The sequence below is a fragment of the Mustela lutreola genome, chromosome 7 (assembly GCF_030435805.1).
Source record: "Mustela lutreola isolate mMusLut2 chromosome 7, mMusLut2.pri, whole genome shotgun sequence".
NCBI lineage: Eukaryota > Metazoa > Chordata > Mammalia > Carnivora > Mustelidae > Mustela > Mustela lutreola.
The window spans coordinates 51,268,619-51,288,754 of NC_081296.1; the positions used below are offsets into that span (position 1 = coordinate 51,268,619).

Consider the following 20,136-nt stretch of genomic DNA (forward strand, 5'->3'; position numbering starts at 1 on the left):
AACAGCAAGCAATAACAAAATCAAGTACATTAGTGTCCCTGAGGGTTTTGTTTTCGTTTTGGATTTTAAACTAACAACGGCTGCAAAGCACTTAGGAAAAAGTTAGCTTGGCTACATTCATTTCAGCCTAATGAGCCAATACATGACAGTCTACAGCACACCATCCTCACCCAGACACAGAAAAACAATAATCACCAAAAGGCAGAGCAGGGTTGGGGGGGGGGGGTGCGGGACACCACCACCAAAAGCTGGAATCAATTTAAGCTTCCATTATTAGTAAAATTCAGTAGCCACTAAGCAGACCGAATTCAGAATGTTAATATTGTTGGACAAAGCAACAATCATACTTACAAATCATTTCACTGATTAAAGATCTACCTAAATGGACAGTAGTCAATACAGAAAATTCCTACCATTAGGAATCAAGATAACATGGCTGTTCCTTAAATAGGGAGCCCACCACTCTCAACATAAACCTCTGCAAGACTTTCGACTAAGATAAAACGAGCAGTGGCGGTGGCTGGAATATGCTTTCTTATCTAGGAGAATGAAAAAAGTGTATCTTCAAAACAGGCTCATGGGTCAAGAAATATGAAAAGTTGGGGGGTGGTGAGGCTACAATGTTTTCCTGATTCCCCTAGCTATTGGCCTCTAGTCCGGAATTAGAAATAGTTTTAGATAGGACTACTATGAATTGCTTTCTTCTAGAAAGCAAAAGGCAGATCTTTCCCCAGCAAAAGGAGAGCTTCCAATCCAAAACCTTTTTGGGTTCTGCTTTCAGTTCTGCTGTCATTCAGGCTCTCTTCATTCCTTCTTTACCTGTTTTTTAGATCTCATACTATTCTGATCTTGCTCATTTGTGATTTTTGTTCTGAAGAATCTGTTTAGGTGCCTCTTCCCCTGTACCAGATGGCTGAGGAGGTGTTAACATCATGATGCTCAGCTGTAACAGTCCTAAGGTTCTACAAAATGAAAAATGAGGAGTTGGAGAGGCAGCAGTGAGGGATTAGTAAATCAAATTTTAATTGCTGCTGATATAAACAACAGCAGGGGTTGGGATGTGATATTGCTGCTCTGCATGAAAATCAGCAAGGATGCAATAAATCTTAGAGATGTTCACAACTACCAATGTTGTATTTTATAAAAAAAGGAAAGGAAAAAAGTAGTGGTCTGAGGCTCATATTCAATCTCCCTCTTCTGCATCTTATGGATAAGAGCTGTTTAAAGCTCATCTGTAAGTCACCAAAAGGGCTTTTTCCATTAAAAAAGCAAAGCAAAGCAAAACAAAACCTGAGCCTCATGTATTAGCTACAACCTCATCTTTATTAACAAAATATGAAGCCACATGCGTAACAGCAGTGTAAAGAATCCTGGCCATGTTTTCTGATATTCCTCAGGGAATGAGTATATTCTGTACAGAGGCAGCTGTAATAACTCACTTGCTATATTCTCTAACAAAAGAGGGGCTTGGTTCTCTAAGTCACATCTGTGTTCGCCAGTCACATTTGAGAATCAAAGCTACCCAAAAAAAACCCCCACCCCTCTGATTATTTTGTCAACAGAAGTTCAGATGTTTCATTTTCCAACATAAGGCTATAGTTTATAACATAACCACAACTTTCATAAACTTATTGACAGTATCCATATCCTCAGAGCACCTAATCTCCTATCATTTTACTACTAGAGATTTGATAATAAATCCAGTTTATTGTTTATTTTTCTAAGCAATCTCTACACCCAACACAGGGTTCGAACTCACAACCCCAAGATCAAGAGTTGCATACTCTACCAACTAACTAACTAGCCAGGTGCCAAGAGAATAAATCTGTTCTAATATTATAAATAATACCTGTAACTATTATCCATTAGTGATAGCCTTCTTCAGTTCCTCTAGGACTTTACTTTTTGTAATATTTAAGTAGGATATTTAAGCTCCTAAACAACTATGAAGAACTGTCAGTTTTCAAAACATTTAAATGTTCAAGCAATATCCAGATATTTATATGCCATTTGGGGTTGTTTTGAGTTCTAAGATACATATTCAGTGTGATTACTTCTTGCATGAATGCTCTCTGTTGTGAACTTGTTTTTAAGGCAAATAAAGCTGAAAATGGAAAGAAATGTACATAAAACACTCATATGCTTTTTAAACAACAAAATCTGGACAGCGGATCAACTATTATTTCCATTTTTAGTGAAACACACATCAAAAGTCTGGTCTGATGCCACTGTCTGATTCATAGGACTGTGTACCTATTTATATTCATTCTAGTTAAAGACAAAATTAGTTGGAGGAATTAACATTTTTGTGTAGATTTTGAAAATACCAAGACATTTCCCAAAGGCCTAAAAGCCACACTCCATTTCCATTATCAAAGCAGTGTGTTATTTAAAAAGAGAAAAACAATGGCGAACGAAGAACACAGTGCACCATTCTACTGCACTTCAACACCTTCTATATCCACTGGAAGCTACAAAACCAAGATACGGATATGAACCTGGGGTTGGTGGTTTGTCACACTGGGAATTACTCTTCATCCTAATATTAAACGCTATGGCTATTCTCTTCTAGAATTTAAGGGCTAGGAATGGTGTCTGGAAGCTGATCTGGTAAAAAGGGTCATTGGCCAGTTTTAGAAAGCAACTGAGTGCTCAGGAAGTAGATGAAATGGAGGAATGTTGACAACTACAGTATGCTGCTAGTGTACCTGAAAGGTTTTCTAGGCAAGGCTGTGTACACAGAGTTATGACTGGGCATAATCAGCACAGGATATAGTCATACTAAGCAAACCAGCAGAGGAGATGGGCATGTAAACTCTTTACTCTTCAAAGATCACTCATGCACACAAGTCTATCTAACAGGTGATCAGGAGCTTTTCTCCTGATCAATTTCCTGATTGACTCAACAAGGTCAATCTCTCTGCATTACTTGAAAGGCAAAGGTCCACGTGGAGTGTGAAAATCCCCAAAGGCAGAAGCAGGAATCTCAAGCAGTGGGAATTCCTTGGGGGAACGCTTTAAAATCTTCTGCTGTAATTGCATTACCTATGTGGAAATGCTGGGTTTACTATCCAGTAGGTGAATGTGGAAATAAAACAGCAGCGATCCCGCATGGCATAAATCAAAGACGAAGCTAACAAAAATTACTTAAGGGGAAACTTAGAGGAGCCTGCTGTAAAAAGTCAAAACTACTACCTATGCTTAGGGCAGAGGAAATGAATGCCTCCCAGCAGTCACCTGGCCAGAATTCATGGACAGACAGTGGGGAAAAGGACACTAACAAGAGGGCAGGAAAATACAGTCTGGAAATACCTGAGGTACCACTCCCATCTATGGCTAGATATTATTTCCAATTTATATTGGAGATAAAGCTCCTATTCTCAAGCAAAAGGCAGGAGAACATTTCCTGTTATAGAAAATAAATCACTGAATCCTATTCTTTATATTCTTTGAAAGGTTTACTAATTACATTTATAAGGAAATTTCTCCATGTCACTTTATGCCTCCCAAAGTATTTTACAAGATGCCACCTATATAAAACATTTTGGCCTCCCATGTCGGTCTTCTAGGCCTCATTACATAATTATAGTCTTCAACTGTAATAAACTAGAATAGAGACCAAATAGTACCAAAAAGTTAGTAATGAATACACTAGGTTACATTGTCTTACCACACTCCCAAGATTTAAAAAAAAAAAAAAAAAAAAAATTTTTAAGATAGCAGGGGTAAGACAGAAGTAGAAAGAATGGGGCAGGAAGCATCTCAATAATTTTTTTTGGAGCATATTAGACCTTAGATATGAAATTTTTAAAAGCTGGCAAGGTGGCTGAAGTGTACTTTAACAAAATTTAAAACTTCCTTTTGTTAAGCTCATGAAATAGAATCAATTTCTATTCCAGACAGGGATTATTCTGCGCAACCTGTCATGTGGCCAAACAATGCCTTCCTGTATTCTACAAACTAGATATCAAATATCAGGGATGTTTGAGAATCACTGACAACAACGTAAGAAGGGATTATTCCCAAGCTCAGTACTATGCAGATCCAGAGCTAATAGTATCAATTTTGTGATGCTCTGGGAAAAATCAGAGGTCTGAAACTCTACTCAGACCCTGCCCTATTCTTATTCCAAAGGGTTTAAGACACTCCACACCTCCTCTCCCAGCTAGAGAAGGATGACTTCACTAGGGAGGATATCTCCAGAACCTCCTTCCTACAAAGGAAGTGCCTCAGAACACAGGATGTCTGCTGAAATACACAACATTGAAGACTGCACAAAGAAAACTTTTAATACAGAATAGAGAATTAGAGCAGAAGTGAGTGGCAGCAACTTGGTGACAGAATGAGAGAAGGTAAGGTAAGGTCTGTATTTCAATCTTACACTTACTTGTTTCCATGTCCCCCTTGGGGTAAGTGCCCCAGAAATGAGGAAGGACAGCCCCATTCTGCAGAGAACTCTATGCTGGAGGGTGACAGAGAAAGTATGCAATCTCTACACCCAAATTCCTGCTAAATGGCAGGTAGCAAGTTAGGAAATTACACACAGGTCAGAGGGAGGCAAATTCTCTCTGAGCATACTCATCTGCCCCTTCAACTAGCAAACTGTGAACCTTGCTGAACCCGAAGCAGTTCTCTGTCAAAGGAAAGCAATGGAGAATTAATCAGCTTTTGTTTTTTCTAAAGCTACTGGACTTTCAAAAGAATATATGAAGATATTCATGTTAGGAAGATCTCTGCCCATCTTGGCTAGTTAGCAATCTGGCTTAATCTGCCCTTTGGAAAAGCTATGCTTATAACAAGCTTCTTTCAGTAAGCATGTCAACACTAAGCCACACATACTTTTGTAAGGCTATAAATTCCTTAAATCTAATCTCTTGGATTAAAGAACCACTCTTTTTTTTTTTTTTTTTTTTTTAAAGATTTCATTTTTAAGTAGTCTCCAAATCCAACACAGAGCTCGAACTCACACCTCTACTGACTAAGCCAGCCAGGTATCCCTGAACCAACTCTTTGATGGGGGGGCACATCTTCAGAATTCAACATGATTTGATCCTTCTGAGTTTTACTGTTCATTTCTTCTGCGTTTAAAAGGTATTGAAGTAGTTTGAATATGGTTCTTCTAGAAGGATGAGGGGTCAACTTTTCTTTGACATTTGATTCATATTTTCTTGCCTAGTCAAACTTGAGAATTTTTTTTTAAAGATTTTATTTATTTATTTGACAGAGATCACAAGTAGGCAGAGAGGCAGGTAGAGAGAGAGAAGAGGAAGCAGACTCCCCGCTGAGCAGAGAGACCGATGTGGGGCTTGATCCCAGGACCCTGGGATCATGACCTGAGCCGAAGGCAGAGGCTTTAACCCACTGAGCCACCCAGGCCACCCCCCAACTTTTTTCAAAGATTTTATTTATTAGACAGAGATCACAAGTAGGCAGAGAGGCAGGTAGAGAGAGGAGGAAGCAGAAACTTGAGAATTTTTAAGTAAACAGTTCACCTCATAGAAAATGATAAAAATTCAGTTTTTTCCCTTAAACCTATCCTGTATATATAAAAATGAGTAAGTACTATTCAATATTATCATACTAGGATGCCATATCTGGCAGAGTTTAATAGTTCTAGATGGCTAGTCTGACTCTTTCTAACCTCAAAACAGATGCGTTCTCCCTAGCCTTCTAGGTCAAGTGTCCCTTCTTCATATGCCAGCAGAAAATCTACGTAACTATCAAAATTGCTGAACCACAGTAACATGTGTATAGCATTTACCTGAGTAAGGACTGTCACAGACTTAGATTGAGAAAGAACAGAAAGCACACTGCTGCATGCACATTCTAGTCAATGCAATATTCTATATTTAGCATGTTGAGCAAGCACACTGAATAAAACCTTCAACAGTGCAATATACTGCACTCTAATACTAGCTCTCCGGATAATGGCAAGACTTACTTCCTGATCCCACTTGATCAGAGAATGCAAAGGGAAGCTTTGCCAGGTAGAAAGAGGCAGAACTATTTTTTACCCCCTTCCTCATGGATGGTAATGCAGAATTCTTTAAAGAAGAACCACAGCCATGGCAAGATTTGCCATCTTTGGATCTCCGAAAGGACAAATACCAAGGGGAAAATGACAGAAGGTTCCACTGGGAACTTTCTGAATAGATATAGCTTTCTCAGTATTTATTCTATCCAAACTCATGATTTAATTATAGTTGTCTAGCTGGGTGATACTTATATTAAAAAAGATTGTTCTTAAGCATCTGATACTAACATAGTTGTAAAAGACAGATCCAATATAGATGAATTTAAATATCATTTTTTGGGAACTGTATTTGGGATCTATTACTGGGAACCAAACAGTACTCAATTTGATACACCTACAATTTAGAACAGCAAAGCAAATTTTCCTGGAAAATTCTCATTGTAACGAGAACTAATACAATTGCCTGAGCTTACTCTGCAGCAAGACCTGCTGTGTTTTTTGAACACCGTTCTCCTTCAGTAGACAATGGAGCCCTACTCTGGCTGCCAATGGAGGCAGAATGGCTTTTTGTGGAAATAGAAAACAAGTAGGAAGAAAAGCTTACAATTTATTTTTCATGGAAGGTTAAATAAAAATCTGTATTTTAAATGAACATCTGACTTCATCTATGCTCCTCATCTGACAGATTCATTCATTCAAACAACTATTTATCAAATGTCTACTCCACACATTATTTTAGGTGTTAGGGAGACAGCAGTGAACAAAACAATAAAAATCTCTACCCTCACTTACAGGCTTACATCTGAGAAAACTAAGTGCCTCCCCCACTCCGGCCAAAGGTTAAATGTCCTATGGCCAAAGTCCTTGGGCTAAGCTAAAACCAAGTACTGAGCTCTTTTTCTTTCTCTTCCTACTCTAAGTATGGGACTAAACAGAGCCTATTAATCCCTAGGATCACTCTTCCACAACTCAAGAGCAGATTTACCCAGAATAAGGAGGTTCTGCTGGCACTAACCTCAATGTCATCTCCATGTTCTGATTTCCAAATATGTCATTATTGTTTTGTTTGTTTTTGAGAGCCCTCCTCTGCCTGCTAGCTAGCTGTCTTTAGCTAGAATATATACACTCCTAGTATTTGAAACTCAAGATGCCTTGATTCAAACTCCAAGTTAAGTTTCTCTTTCAACTTTCCTATTTCTAGTAATCGTACCACCTGCATCCAAATTATTGGGGCTTCAAAAATCTCCATAACAGCGCTGACTCATCCTTTTCCTTCAACCTTGACACACGTGTGGGCTGCCAAGTCTGGTAGCTCATAACTTTTTATCATTTCTCAGTTCTATTTCATTTTCACAACAATAGCCCATCCAGGCCCCTTTACCTCTGAAGGGGATGCCCTGTACTTTTATTGTCTCCAAGGTAGCTGCCAGGTTATAATCACCTTCTATGCACAAGACTGCTAAAGCGAAGTTTTGATCTTATCAGCCCTCTGTTCACTAACCTTTAGTACCTATTCCTTTCTGAAATTAAATACCAACTTTCCAGCCCAGCTTTCCAGGAACTTCATCAAATGTCTCCAAGATATTTTCCTAGCCTTGTCTCCCTTTATTCACACCATGTATTTTAGCAAAATGAACCTGACAACTTGTTGCTTATTTTTCCTTTTTGCTTGGAATGCCTCTTTCATTCCCACGTTACTCTTCCAAGAACACTTCAAATGCAGTTTCTTTCATGAAACTCTGTCATGCTCAGACTAGACGAAATGTCTCCTTATTCCGAAGTCTGATGATGGTAATTTGAAACTTGGGATACTTCTCTGTTCTGCCTTGGGTTATAGTTTTCTGGCTACTTGGCATATTTGCTTGTCAGTTTTTTGAGGGCAAGGATTCCCTACTTATTTTGGTAGCCCTAGGACATACTTTCACGGAGCAGGTTCTCAGTTAGACGTATTTAGTCAAAGTTGTTAAGAAAAAAGTTAGCTGCCCCTCAAATGAGAATAATACTTGTCAATATCTCTCAAAGAGAGACTTTACTTTCTTCTTTTGCTGATTTCAAAATTGAAAAGAATCAGCCTAAAAAAGAACACATACCGCTTTCAATTCCATGTAAGGGACCTATGTGACTACAATTTTTCTTAAAAAATAAAAGAACACCCCCCAAATATAACAACACAACCCTAAAGATGGAAAAAAGCAATGAGACCACATAGACACAGTGTAAAGGTAGAAGAGACACCAGAAATAATATTTGCCCATGGGGCACAGAACAGAAAGAATTCTACCCAGGATTCAGAAACCTGCTGGGAGTGGAGGTATAAAGTTGCATTAATGGGGGGACTTACGGTCCCTTAGCAGCCATGGGATACTAAAAACCCTTTGGCAGGGGGAGAGAATTTCAAGATTCAATTCCTCAAAAAGGAGCTTATTATTACTTTGCAAATGAGATTTCCTAATTACACCCTTCACTTAAAAGTACACAGAAAATTACTGTATTTTTACTCAGCTACCACGTATGACCATATTTTTCACCTTGGCGATCTAGGTTTTCAACATCTCTTTTTCCCACACTTTTTTTTTTTTTAAGATTTTATTTATTTATTTATTTGACAGACAGAGATCACAAGTAGGCAGAGAGGCAGGCAGAGAGGCAGGCAGAGAGATGGGGGAAGCAGGCTCCCCGCTGAGCAGAAAGCCAGATGTGGGGCTCAATCCCAGGATCCTGAAGAAAGAGGCTTTAACCAACAGAGCCACCCAGGCACCCCTCCCATACTTTTAAAATCCATTCAAAACAGCAATGTTGATTAAGAATTCACTGAAGCAGGAAAGACAAGGGAAACTAAAGGAAATACCTATTTTAGTTTGAAATATTCTGAAAACATGAGTGGGCAGATATGCTGATTATGCTGACTTCACTGACTTCTTAAATTATCTTTTTCTTTCCAAACTTTTTCTATTCAAACGCATTTTTCATTATAAGGTAATATAACTTCATCATAGAACAGTATGGAAAAATGTTAACCACAATATTATCAGTTTCAACACCACTTCTGTTAATACGTTGGCATTATCTTGTCTCACTGATTTTTTCATTTTCCCTTTCCCTCAGGGAAATCACGATGTATTTCTAATTTGTTCTCTGATTTCTTCACTCTACAAACTATAAACATTTTCAGGTTGCTACAAGTTTTCCTAAATATTGTTTTAAGTGGCTACATAATATTCCCCTGAATAAATGCACTGCGACTCACTTTACTATAACCCAGTTTATCTGATTAAAGACCCGGACTAGATCCATAACCATTCCCTTATAATTATATAGGTGGGTCATTTCTCAAACTTTGTTTAAAATTGCACTGCAACAATTTTATGCACATAACTTAATCTGTATTTTTGGTTGTTCTGTTACGATTGATTCTCAGAAGTAAGATTTTTCTATCAGAGAGAACAGTAACGTCATCCAATTACCTTCTAGAAAATTTTAACAATTTGCAAAGTCCAGAGCAATGTAGGACAGCAGACAGTTTAACTGTGCACTTAGCTACACTTTTAACAAGGGAGGTCCAGGGAGAACAATCAAAGAAGTCAACGATATTCTGTTGTCAAATCAGAAGTCAGACAAATTATAATTCTTTTTTTTAAAAAAGATTTTATTTATTTATTTGACAGACGGAGATCACAAGCAGGCAGAGAGGCAGGCAGAGAGAGAGGAGGAAGCAGGCTCCCCGCCGAGCAGAGAGCCCGACGCGGGGCTCAATCCCAGGACCCCGAGATCATGATCTGAGCGGAAGGCAGCGGCTTAACCCACTGAGCCACCCAGGCGCCCCACAAATTATAATTCTTAGCCAACTATTTTGGTTAAAGCATATAACTACGGGGGTGCCTGGGTGGCTCAGTGGGTTGGGCCTCTGCCTTCGGCTCGGGTCGTGATCTCAAGGTCCTGGGATTGAGCCCCGCATCAGGCTCTCGGCTCGGCGGGGAGCCTGCTTCCCCTTCTCTCTCTGCCTGCCTCTCTGCCTGCTTGTAATCTTTGTCTGTCAGATAAATAAATGAAATCTTTAAAAAAAAAATAAATAAAGCATATAACTATGGACCCACTAGTGTACACAATTTGCTAAACCCCATCTTTTTGCCTGTCTTCTCTGAGTTTTAGTTACTAAGACACAGATTTCCTTCCTTTATACTTTTTTTTCTTACCAAGCCACACATTTTGCTAAGAGTATGTACTTACAGTAAGTCTATCCATTATTTGTATGTGTATGTCACTGTACACATATGTGTTTGCACTTCTATATGCTATTTTTAATCTATGTGGTTCCATATGTACATCTGAGAGAAGTGTTTTTGCATTTTATTATAAAAAGATGTGTGAATATTAAAAAGTGAGGTCAATGGGGCGCCTGGGTGGTTCACTGGGTTAAAGCTTCTGCTTTCGGCTCAGGTCATGGTCTCAGGGTCCTGTGATCGAGCCCCGCACTGGGCTCTCTACTCGGCGGGGAGCCTGCTTCCTCCCTCTCTCTCTGCCTGCCTCTCTGCCTACTTCGGATCTCTGTCTGTCAAATAAATAAATAAAATCTTAAAAAAAAAAAGTGAGGTCAAGGGTGAGGAGAACAAGCTAATTTGATAGGCAATAATGTCTCAGTGTGTGTTTGTGTGCATATCTGCTTAATATCCTTTGCTTCTTTATCTACTGGGGTCCTGAAGTTTTCTCTTAGCAATATACAGGTGACCCTTAAACAACAATGGGGTTAGGGACACGGGCCAACATGAAGTTGAAAATCCCCATATTGGGGCGCCTGGGTGGCTCAGTGGGTTAAGCCACTGCCTTCGGCTCAGGTCATGATCTCAGGGTCCTGGGATCGAGTCCCGCATCGGGCTCAATGCTCAGCAGGGAGCCTGCTTCTCTCTCTCTCTCTGCCTGCCTCTCCATCTACTTGTGATTTCTCTCTGTCAAATAAATAAATAAAATCTTTAGAAAAAAAAAAAAAAAAAAAAAAAGAAAATCCCCATATAACTTTGACTCCCACGTAACTGCTGATAGGCTCCTGTTGACCAGAAGCCTTACCAATAACACAGCCAACAAACACGTTTTGTGTGTTATATGTACTATATACTGTACTTACAATAAAACTAGAGAAAAAAATGTTACTAGGAAAATTGTAAGAGAAAATACATTTACAGTACTGTACTATATTTACTGAAAAAAAAATCCGCATATAAGTAGACCACACAATTCAAATATGCGTTACTCAAAAGTCAACTGAATATGATATAAAGATGAAAGTCATAATTTTTACTGCCCAATAAGTGACCCCTTTCTTTCAATGTTGTCAAATCTGTTGATTTTTATGTGTCTGCCTCTTGCCTTTAGGCTAAGAGAAGCCTCTCATATAGAGCACTAGTTTCTCAAACAATATTAACACTGAAGGATGGATGACATGGCTTTCTGTGGAGTGGCCTAAAGCGAAGCTGAGTCTTCACTTAGGTCTATCTCAGATCTTGGCCAGCTCTAGAATTAACTTAGGGGCAGGGGCAGAGGGGGAAGAGAGGTGCCACTTTATGCCTAGATCAGCTAGAAGTCCAGATTACCCACTCTTCTTAATCAGCAAAAAAACCCCCCTCAGCATTGGCAAGAGTGCCACATTGGACTACATGCAGCTGAGACCCAAAACGGGCTACCCTGTTCACCCTGTATGTTCAGCTTTTTCAGGCCTGTGGCAGACTCCCCTTTCAGCCAACAGACTTGGACAAGCCCAAATTCTTTAGACTGGATACTTATGTAAATTGCCTGGCCACATCTCTGCACCACTGCCTAGCCCCGAGGAATGCTGGAACACCGCACACCACTGAGAAACGGCAAGTTCTTTGTCTTTAATTTCAGTATATACACCGAAGCAGAGAAGCTGAAGAATTTCAGTTGTAGTGTTAGCCAAGAAGAGGGAGAATGTCTGAAACAAGGAAGGCCCAGCACGTACCTGATTTCGCAGAGGCGGCTGTGATGGCCGGTCCCTGTGCGTGTGGCTTTCTCGAGTTATTGCAGACGCGCCAGAATCTACGTGAACTGACCCTACTGGAGTAGGCTGGAAAGACAGAACAGAAAGTCAAATGGAAAACAGGTCCAAGCTAATGCCTTCGCAAAGGTGAGCATCATTCTAATTCTAATAAAAGAGTAGTGATTATTATTTTTAGCCACCAAGGGCAGTTTCCAGTCTTCTTTTGTTTATTTATCTGCAAAAGGGAGGCCGCTTGGTCCTCAAGAGTTCACTGGAGAGTAGCTTACCTTGGAAAATAAGGAAAACATCCTACAGTGATGTGTTAGCATGCTCTCAGGCACTGTGGACCCCTGGCCAAGAGAGCCAATTCAAGAGTTTCCTAAAGTTCTGGGTTCCACTCCTCCAGAAGTCAAGACCTTCACAGTTTACATAGCACCAGCGTCTGGATCACTCAACTGAAAGTTCTTCTTCAGAACTGGCTTTAGTTCTGATACCTTAGGACATACGGGGCATAAACTTAAAAACATAGGAAGGAGTTGCTCTTCCTTCCCAGCTGCTATCTATGGCATCACCCTGAAAAGGCTGGCAAATGTGAAGTCTACAGTCAAAGGAATGTTTTTCTCATGGACTTAACCAGAAAGTCTGACATGTCAAGTGGTGAAGCAGCGCTGGTCTGAGGTGAGAACGTAAAAGTGGATACTTACAATAGGCCTCCCGACCCAATCGTAGGCATAGTCGAAGGTGTAGCCTTTCCTTTCAAAGAGGTCTGTGAAGAGTGTCCGTAAATACTCATAGTCAGGTTTTTCAAAGAAGTCTAATCGCCTGACATATCGCAGGTAGGTTGCCATCTCTTCTGTAGAAAAGAGGTGAAAGGCCATGTTCACGAGCTGAATGCTTCCCATGGCGAGAAGCTCTGGACCAAGCCAAGAATATCTGGTGTTTTCTTTATGACCCAAATGAAAGTGATAAAACCTGTCTTGGTCTAAATGACAATAAAAGGAAATGTGAGCGAGCTCCCTCATCTAGAGATACCAAGTCATGGTCTCCACCTACTTCAAAGCTTCAGGCACAGTGGCTGAATCATCCTTTTAGCATCCTACCTGGAAAGTTTTCACAGAGAGCTTCAATGGGAGTATTCCTTTTGGTGTCACCAATTTTTTGATATCTCTCTTTTAATGTATCAGCCTGTAGAGAAGAGAAAGAAAGTTATTTGGGAAGAGGTCCCAAGTATGGGTGGTGCAATATGTTTGGGGAGGCAATGGTTGTTTCAATCAAATTGGCAGGATGTGCTAGGCTCAGTCTTCTTTCTAATAAATAAGAAAGGTAGTAGAGATGATGTATTTAATATCTGCTCTGTTCTGGAAGGTTTTTCCTTGTAAGTATATTTAGTAGTCTCAGATAAACACCATCCAATGTAATGAAACGAGTTAACTAGAAGAAAGCAAAAATATTACATAGTGGTATTTTCAAAATTACAGAAGCTTAGTAATCTCCCATGGCCACAGGGGTTCAAAAGTGATTCAGCCTTCTCCTTCTTAGATCGGTTCTATGATAAGATAAAAAAAACTGCTAATCTAAGCGGGGGCAGACAGATAGCTGACTCCACAGACTATTTACTGGGAAGCTGAAGAGAAAAAAATAACAAGTAGTAGAAAAATATGCCTTTCTACAATGTGCTTCCAGAGGGAAAAGTGTTATCTATGACAGAGGCATGGCTAACAGACAGGTTTGATACAGGTCAGTGGCTCAAAGAAGCCAAGTCTGGTTTGCTCCGAATTATAGGCAGGCTCCTGGAGCTTGGATCAACAACGCGGTCTCAAGGGGGTCTCATGAGGCTCTCCCTAGCCTGCTGCACCCAGCTTTAAGCAACAGTGTTCTAAGGTAAGTTGGAGAAATTTTAGATCTACGACTGTCACTAAAATGATTCATGGATCGTGAGAACATTTCAAACAGTAACACACAAATGCATTGCGTGGCTATGTGATGAGCAAAGAGAATGTGACACTCTGATAGCTACCAGTATCAATGACAAGATACACATGACCAGGAGAAGACTAGAAGGTATTAAAAGGGGAATTTAAGGGCAAAGTTTTACGTTTCAGGACAATAGCCTAGAAAGCATAGTGAGTGGATCCCTCTGTCCTTCTGGAGGGAGGCTCAGGGCATAGAGGCACCCAAAGCTACTGATTTTCTGTCCACACTAACATGTTGAAATAAATTACAACTCAAAAATATGTCTCACATTTAACTATCTAATGAGACTTAAAATGGGTTATCTGCTCCAACCAGCCAAAGGTACAAAGTAATTACAATGGTTATGATTATTATCAATAATTAACTTGAACATAAATGTACTCTACCAATACCAGCTGCTGTCATCAATTTGTTCCAGAAATTCCCCAGCACACTGGGAACACTCTTCCTGCTACATAATGGTAGTGGAGGAGGAAAGTGACACAGAGAAAAGCAGCACTGCCAAGGCTGGGAGGGAACAAGGGAAGAGATTATGGGAAACCCCAAAACAAGGAAGAAGGATTCATAAGGGGAAAAGACAAATGTAGGCAAAACAGAGCTCCCAAAGCCCAGGGGAGCATTTATGATATGTAGACTGATATTGCCAGTCCCTGCTTCTTATCTCTGTTGCCAGCCCATCTTCTTACAGACATCGAGTCAGCAACCCCTCCATTAACAACTGAGTATTGAAACAAAGCCCTCCACTGAGCACTTTCAAGGATACCTTGAGTCCTTGCCAGGGTAGGCTGCCTCGAAGGAAATACATGAACATATGGCCGAGGGCTTCCAAATCATCCCGCCGGCTTTGCTCTAAAAGGGAAGACAGATCACACATTATGTTTGCTGTTATTAAAGCAGAAAGGGGTTCAAAACCAAGTAATCCCTTCAGAAGCCCTTCTGTCTCTGGAAAGGCTCTGCTTACTCATTCTTTGTATATCTAAACCAGGAATAGTATTTTAGATCAAAACCAAAAAACACTGTGTACTTCCTTTGCTGTCACGGGCAAGTAAATAGCAAGGGAAAGGAGCAAATCCTAAACTAAAACCAAATCTGAATCACTAACTGGTGGGTAACCACCCTCAGTCACCAGGAAGGTGCTGTCACCTTCCTGAAAGTAAGATAATTAAAATGAAATGTTATTTTCAGTATATGGGCTACAGTTACTCTTTGGGTGACCATCACGGAAAATGAGAAGTAGATTAAGCAGCTGAAACTTTTAAATAGTCCATTCTGGCTAGGCCTGCAAAGACACAAGCTGCAGAATGCCTGGCATACCTGTCAAGTGCTTTTATTTCATCATAAAAATTAACACTTAAAATTTAGTTTGACATAAACAAACATGGATGTATGATCTCTCAGCTCCAATCCATTTGTACCATGTTCCATAGACACCTTAAGAAAACTTTAAAATGTATTACTTAAGGTGCCTATTATGGGCACATAAAACAGGATCCCCACATTCTGGGCACTTAACATATAAAACAAGTTGCTAGGTTTTGCCTTTCTTTTTCATTGGAAAGACTAAGATGGTAAAGAACCAAAGAATGCTTAACAAAAAACTGTTATTTCATCTCAGAAAACATCCTTATGTATTCTTGGGTTGTCAGACTGAATAGAAGTAGTACATGCCTCTACTCCTTATTTGTCAATTATGACTCATCTCAGACATCTAATGTATTTACTTTTCAGAATCAAGTTTAGGGCTTTATCATAAGAAATTAGAGAGAAAAGACTAAGTGGGTATTCTAGGCTCCATTATGCTTTCTTTGTACAGAAAAGAAAATCTAAGAGGCAGGGAAAGCTACTTAGCTCAAAATACAAAAGTACAACATGTTTAAGAGCTGCCTCCAATTATGGGAAATGTGCATGAAAAGAAGTGAATAGAACTCTACAGGGCATATGGGGAAAGAAAAGGCAACTTTCTGAATTATAGTTTGAAAACGTTTTTTGGCAAGGTGGTCGCTAATGGGAAAGGGAGGCACCCTGAAAAGATATATAACATAAACTTGAGTGGATGCACATCAATTGAAATAATCTTTAAAAGAATTAAATAAAAAAGCAAGGCCAAGAGAAGCTTTTGTCTACATGCTTGCCTGAGGTTTACAACAAATTTTATATATAACAGAAAACAAAAAGCTGTTAGACGAAAAGAGTTTGTTAACTGAACCTAAAGACACACAACAAAAAAGAAAGTACAAGCAGGGTGAGTTGAGGCCTCCCACAAAGCCCGGCAGATAGAGGAACCACACCCTGCAGTTTCTCATACTGTATCACACCTACTCATTGCCTTTCCATTTTTACATCTGCTTCCTCTATCAAGAGGCCCCTCTGTGATAACAATTCACTGGACAAATGGTTGCACTTTTGCTAGTTGAACACTAGAGGGCAAAACTCACCACATTTTCAATACTGATCAGACTTCAGGGGAAAAGCCCAACTTCTCTCCACAGCAAAGCCCATTATAAAATGGTTTTGGTTTTTTAAACATCAAAACAAACAAACAGAAAACACACGTAAACCCACTGGCATATCTAATAAAGTGGTTTTCCAAATACTGAGCACCATGAACAGCAGCTGTGGAATATGGAATAATAGGAAGAGCAATGGCACCTGAGTCTGGGTTATCTAGCTCCTGGCCCACTCTTTCCATTAATTTGATCCATGTGAAATTAAGCATGGCTAAGTCACCTACTTTGGGCCCCAGTCCTCATCTGAAAATACACTGGTTGATTTAGATAATCTGAAAAGTCATTTTCCAGTTCTAAAATTATAAAGTCATTAATCTATGGCAATTTGAGACAATAATTAATCTACGATAATTTAAGCCTTTCCAAAAAAAAAAAAGTGAAAACCAGAGTCATGCTTTGTTTCCATACTTTTTTGAAAACTCCACATTCATTGAATCCAGCATTTCCACATGCCCTCATCTTTTTTCATGAAGGATAATTCTCCCTTTCAAAGAAGAAAGGTTTTAAGTGTCCTGGGGCTGTCTTAGGGCCAGAAGGACACAATTCTTCCACACCATAAAAGCCTGCTCTCAACAATTCAGAAAGACATTTGGTTTTACATGGGTGACATCCCTGATTTTAGGTCAAATATTCTTTGCTGGAGGAAAGGGGCTAGGTGACCCAGTGTTCTGACCCTAATTTCAATCATTAAAAGAATACAAGATCAAAATTGGCTACCTTAATCAGCAGGAGGTGGCTAATCTGACAAGGTAACGTCAGGTTTAGGATTCTTCCCTTGTTCTCCCTCACAAAATTAATAGGCAATTCTCTCCAAGTCATTTGAAGACACCCTTCTCTTTTTCTGTATTATTAAAAATAAGGATTCAAGTTCCTATGGAAACCTTTCTGCTTTGAGACCCCGACCAGAGTTTAAAGGGCATGTGACAGCCATCTATATGTATTCTCTGTAATATGGAGAGGACGAAATACAGTGACAGGTTCAATGTGACCTGGAAAACTCTGGAACTCAGGAAATTCAAGTTTGGAGAAAAACTCAAAGTTCCAGCAGGAATGGCCACACCAAGAGAAAGAACCCAGTCTAATGGCCATACATGCTTAAAACTTAGTCAAATAACTATCATTTAGAGACTTTGCTACCATGAGGCACTATGCTAAACACTTTATATATGTTATCTCTCAGAATCCTACAGTATAAGGCACTACTATCATACCCATTTCATAGATGAGATAAGTGAGGCTGAAGGAAGAAGGTTACTGGACCAAAATCACATAGCTTTAAGTGCAGGAGCCAGGATTTGCATCCCTTCTTTTTTTTTAATTAAAAAAAAAAAAAAAGATTATTTATTTATTTAACAGAGAGATACACAGCAAGAGAAAGAACTCAAGCAGCAGGAGTGGGAGAGGGAGAAGCAGGCTTCCTTCTGAGCAGGGAGCCCGATGCAGGGCTTGACCCCAGGACCCTGGGATCACGACCCAAGTCGAAAGCAGACGCTTAACTGACTGAGCCCCCCAGGCGCCCCTGTATCCCTTCCTCTTTTTTTTTTAAAACTCTCTAATTTTTATTTATTTATTTGACACAGAGAGAGATCACAAGCAGGCAGAGAGAGAGGAAGGGAAGCAGGCTCCCCGACGAGCAGAGAGCCCCATGTGGGGCTCGATCCCAGGACCCTGGGATCATGACCTGAGCCGAAACCAGAGGCTTTAACCCACTGAGGCACCCAGGCGCCCCGTATCCCTTCTTTTTAACCATTACCCTGCACCTCATACAAACATAACACAGATACCCATCTCTTTTCTCTTCTTGCCTTTCCTGACAAGAATAATAAAATCAGAACACAAATTGCTGTGCCTAGTAAGCAAGCATTGAAACAACTTCTAGAGTCTGTCAGTTAAACCAAATAATCATGACTTTACTATTTACAACAGTCTGTCTCTTAGTAAAAAGGAAGGAAGAGGGAATATTGAACACTATGCAAGAGACCTGTGTTACGTATATTACTCATTCAACCCACAAACATACCCTTGTGAAATATTACTCTCATTTTACAGATAAGTTTCAGGAAGATTAAGTAACTTCTCCAAAATGACACAGATAATAAGTGGCAGGGGACCTTCTGCTCTAATTTTAAAATATTACATTTAGGAGCGCCTGGGTGGCTCAGTCGTTAAGTGTCTGCCTTCAGTTCAGGTCATGATCCCAGGGTTCTGGGATCGAGTCCCACATCAGGCTCCCTGCTCAGTGGGAAACCTGCTTCTCCCTCTCCCTCTCTCCTGGCATGGGTTTCCTCTCTTGCTGTCTCTCTCTGTGTCAAATAAATAAATAAAATATTAAGAAAAAAAATTATACTTAGTTAATTGAAGATTTCCATATGGTTACTAAAAAAATCCTGACAGCATTCATGATTTCAATTAAAGTTGTATCACTTTGTAATATGATTTTTACTCCTAACACCAGAATCCTCATCTGAATACCGCAGTTTACTCAACAAGACAACTTTGTAGCCATTTAGTCTTTAAAACACTTCTTAGTGTACAAAAATTCATTAATATTTAAACACCCACTATAATTAGCTATGTCTAGGAGTATGGAATCTGATAATATTGTTTACATGTCTACTCTCAAGAGTAGTGATTTTCAAACATATTTTTCAATCACTTTGGAACCTTTTCTTCAAACAGAATCTTCCATGGAAGCCCATATATAAAATAGATAAAAAGGGAAGCTTTTCTGGAGAAGCTAGTGAGGGGTCCAGGGCCTTGTCTATTTGGCCTTCCCACTGTTCCTTAGAGTTCTCTTTAAACACTCTTCCCTGGTTTAGTTCCTCTTTCAAGTAAGGCCTTCTGCCTTCATTAGCGGGTTTAGCAACATTTGTGCCCATTGTCTATCCTGAATACAATGCAAGATTCATACAGGTCCTTTCAGGACTGTCGTATAGGCAGTCATATATAAACACCAAATTAATCATCAGACTTAACTGAAATGTTACCATCTTTTTTTTTTTTAATTTTTTTAAAGATTTTATTTATTTATTTGACAGAGAGAAATCACAAGTAGATGGAGAGGCAGGCAGAGAGAGAGGGAAGCAGGCTCTCTGCTCAGCAGAGAGCCCGATGCGGGACTCAATCCCAGGACTCTGAGATCATGACCTGATCTGAAGGCAGCGGCTTAACCCACTGAGCCATCCAGGCGCCCTGAAATGTTACCATCTTAACACAAAAGTTCAAGTACCCACACTGCTGAGAAACTAAGTATCTGGAAACAGTATAAAGAATTAAAAATGTTTAAGTTGTCTACAGGATATTTAGGAAAGTCACTAACTTAACACCTTAGTTTTTCAAGTAAAAAATCACTTGCCTTGTGAAGCAATAAGAATCACAACTTGTAACGCACAATGGGGACAAAAGTATTATTGGAATAAAAAGTTATTTTAAGGGGCACCTGGGAGGCTCAATGGGTTGAGCCTGCCTTTGGCTTGGGTCATGATCTCAGGGTCCTGGAATCAAGCCCCACATAGGGCTATCTGCTTAGCAGGGAGCCTGCTTTCCCCTCTCTCTGCCTGCCTGCACTCTGTCTATTTGTGATCTCTGTCAAATAAATAAATAAACTCCTTAAAAATAAAAAAAAAAAAAAAGTTCTTTTAAGGGGAAGCCTGGGTGGCTTAGTCGTTAAGGGTCTGCCTTCAGCTCAGGTC

The 20,136-nt window shown here is 39.8% G+C and overlaps 1 protein-coding gene across 13 annotated transcripts in view; it reads right to left on the reverse strand.

The window, feature by feature from the left end:
- The window catches only part of CSNK1G1 (casein kinase 1 gamma 1), a 198,186-nt gene that overhangs the window by 23,924 nt on the left and 154,126 nt on the right, over window positions 1-20,136 (reverse strand). For 10 of the 13 annotated variants that reach the window (XR_009355420.1, XR_009355418.1, XM_059180776.1 and 7 more), the window contains 4 exons: window positions 14,701-14,786; window positions 13,064-13,148; window positions 12,668-12,816; window positions 11,946-12,050 (listed from right to left, as the gene is read on the reverse strand). Coding sequence is in view for 10 of the 13 variants with exons in the window: in XM_059180776.1 (XP_059036759.1) it covers window positions 11,946-12,050; window positions 12,668-12,816; window positions 13,064-13,148; window positions 14,701-14,786 (425 nt within the window). In the remaining 3 variants the exon portion in view is untranslated. Of the gene's footprint in view, window positions 1-819; window positions 963-11,945; window positions 12,051-12,667; window positions 12,817-13,063; window positions 13,149-14,700; window positions 14,787-20,136 lie in introns of all 13 variants that reach the window. The other 3 variants (XM_059180777.1, XM_059180773.1, XR_009355419.1) reach the window with 2 other exon arrangements.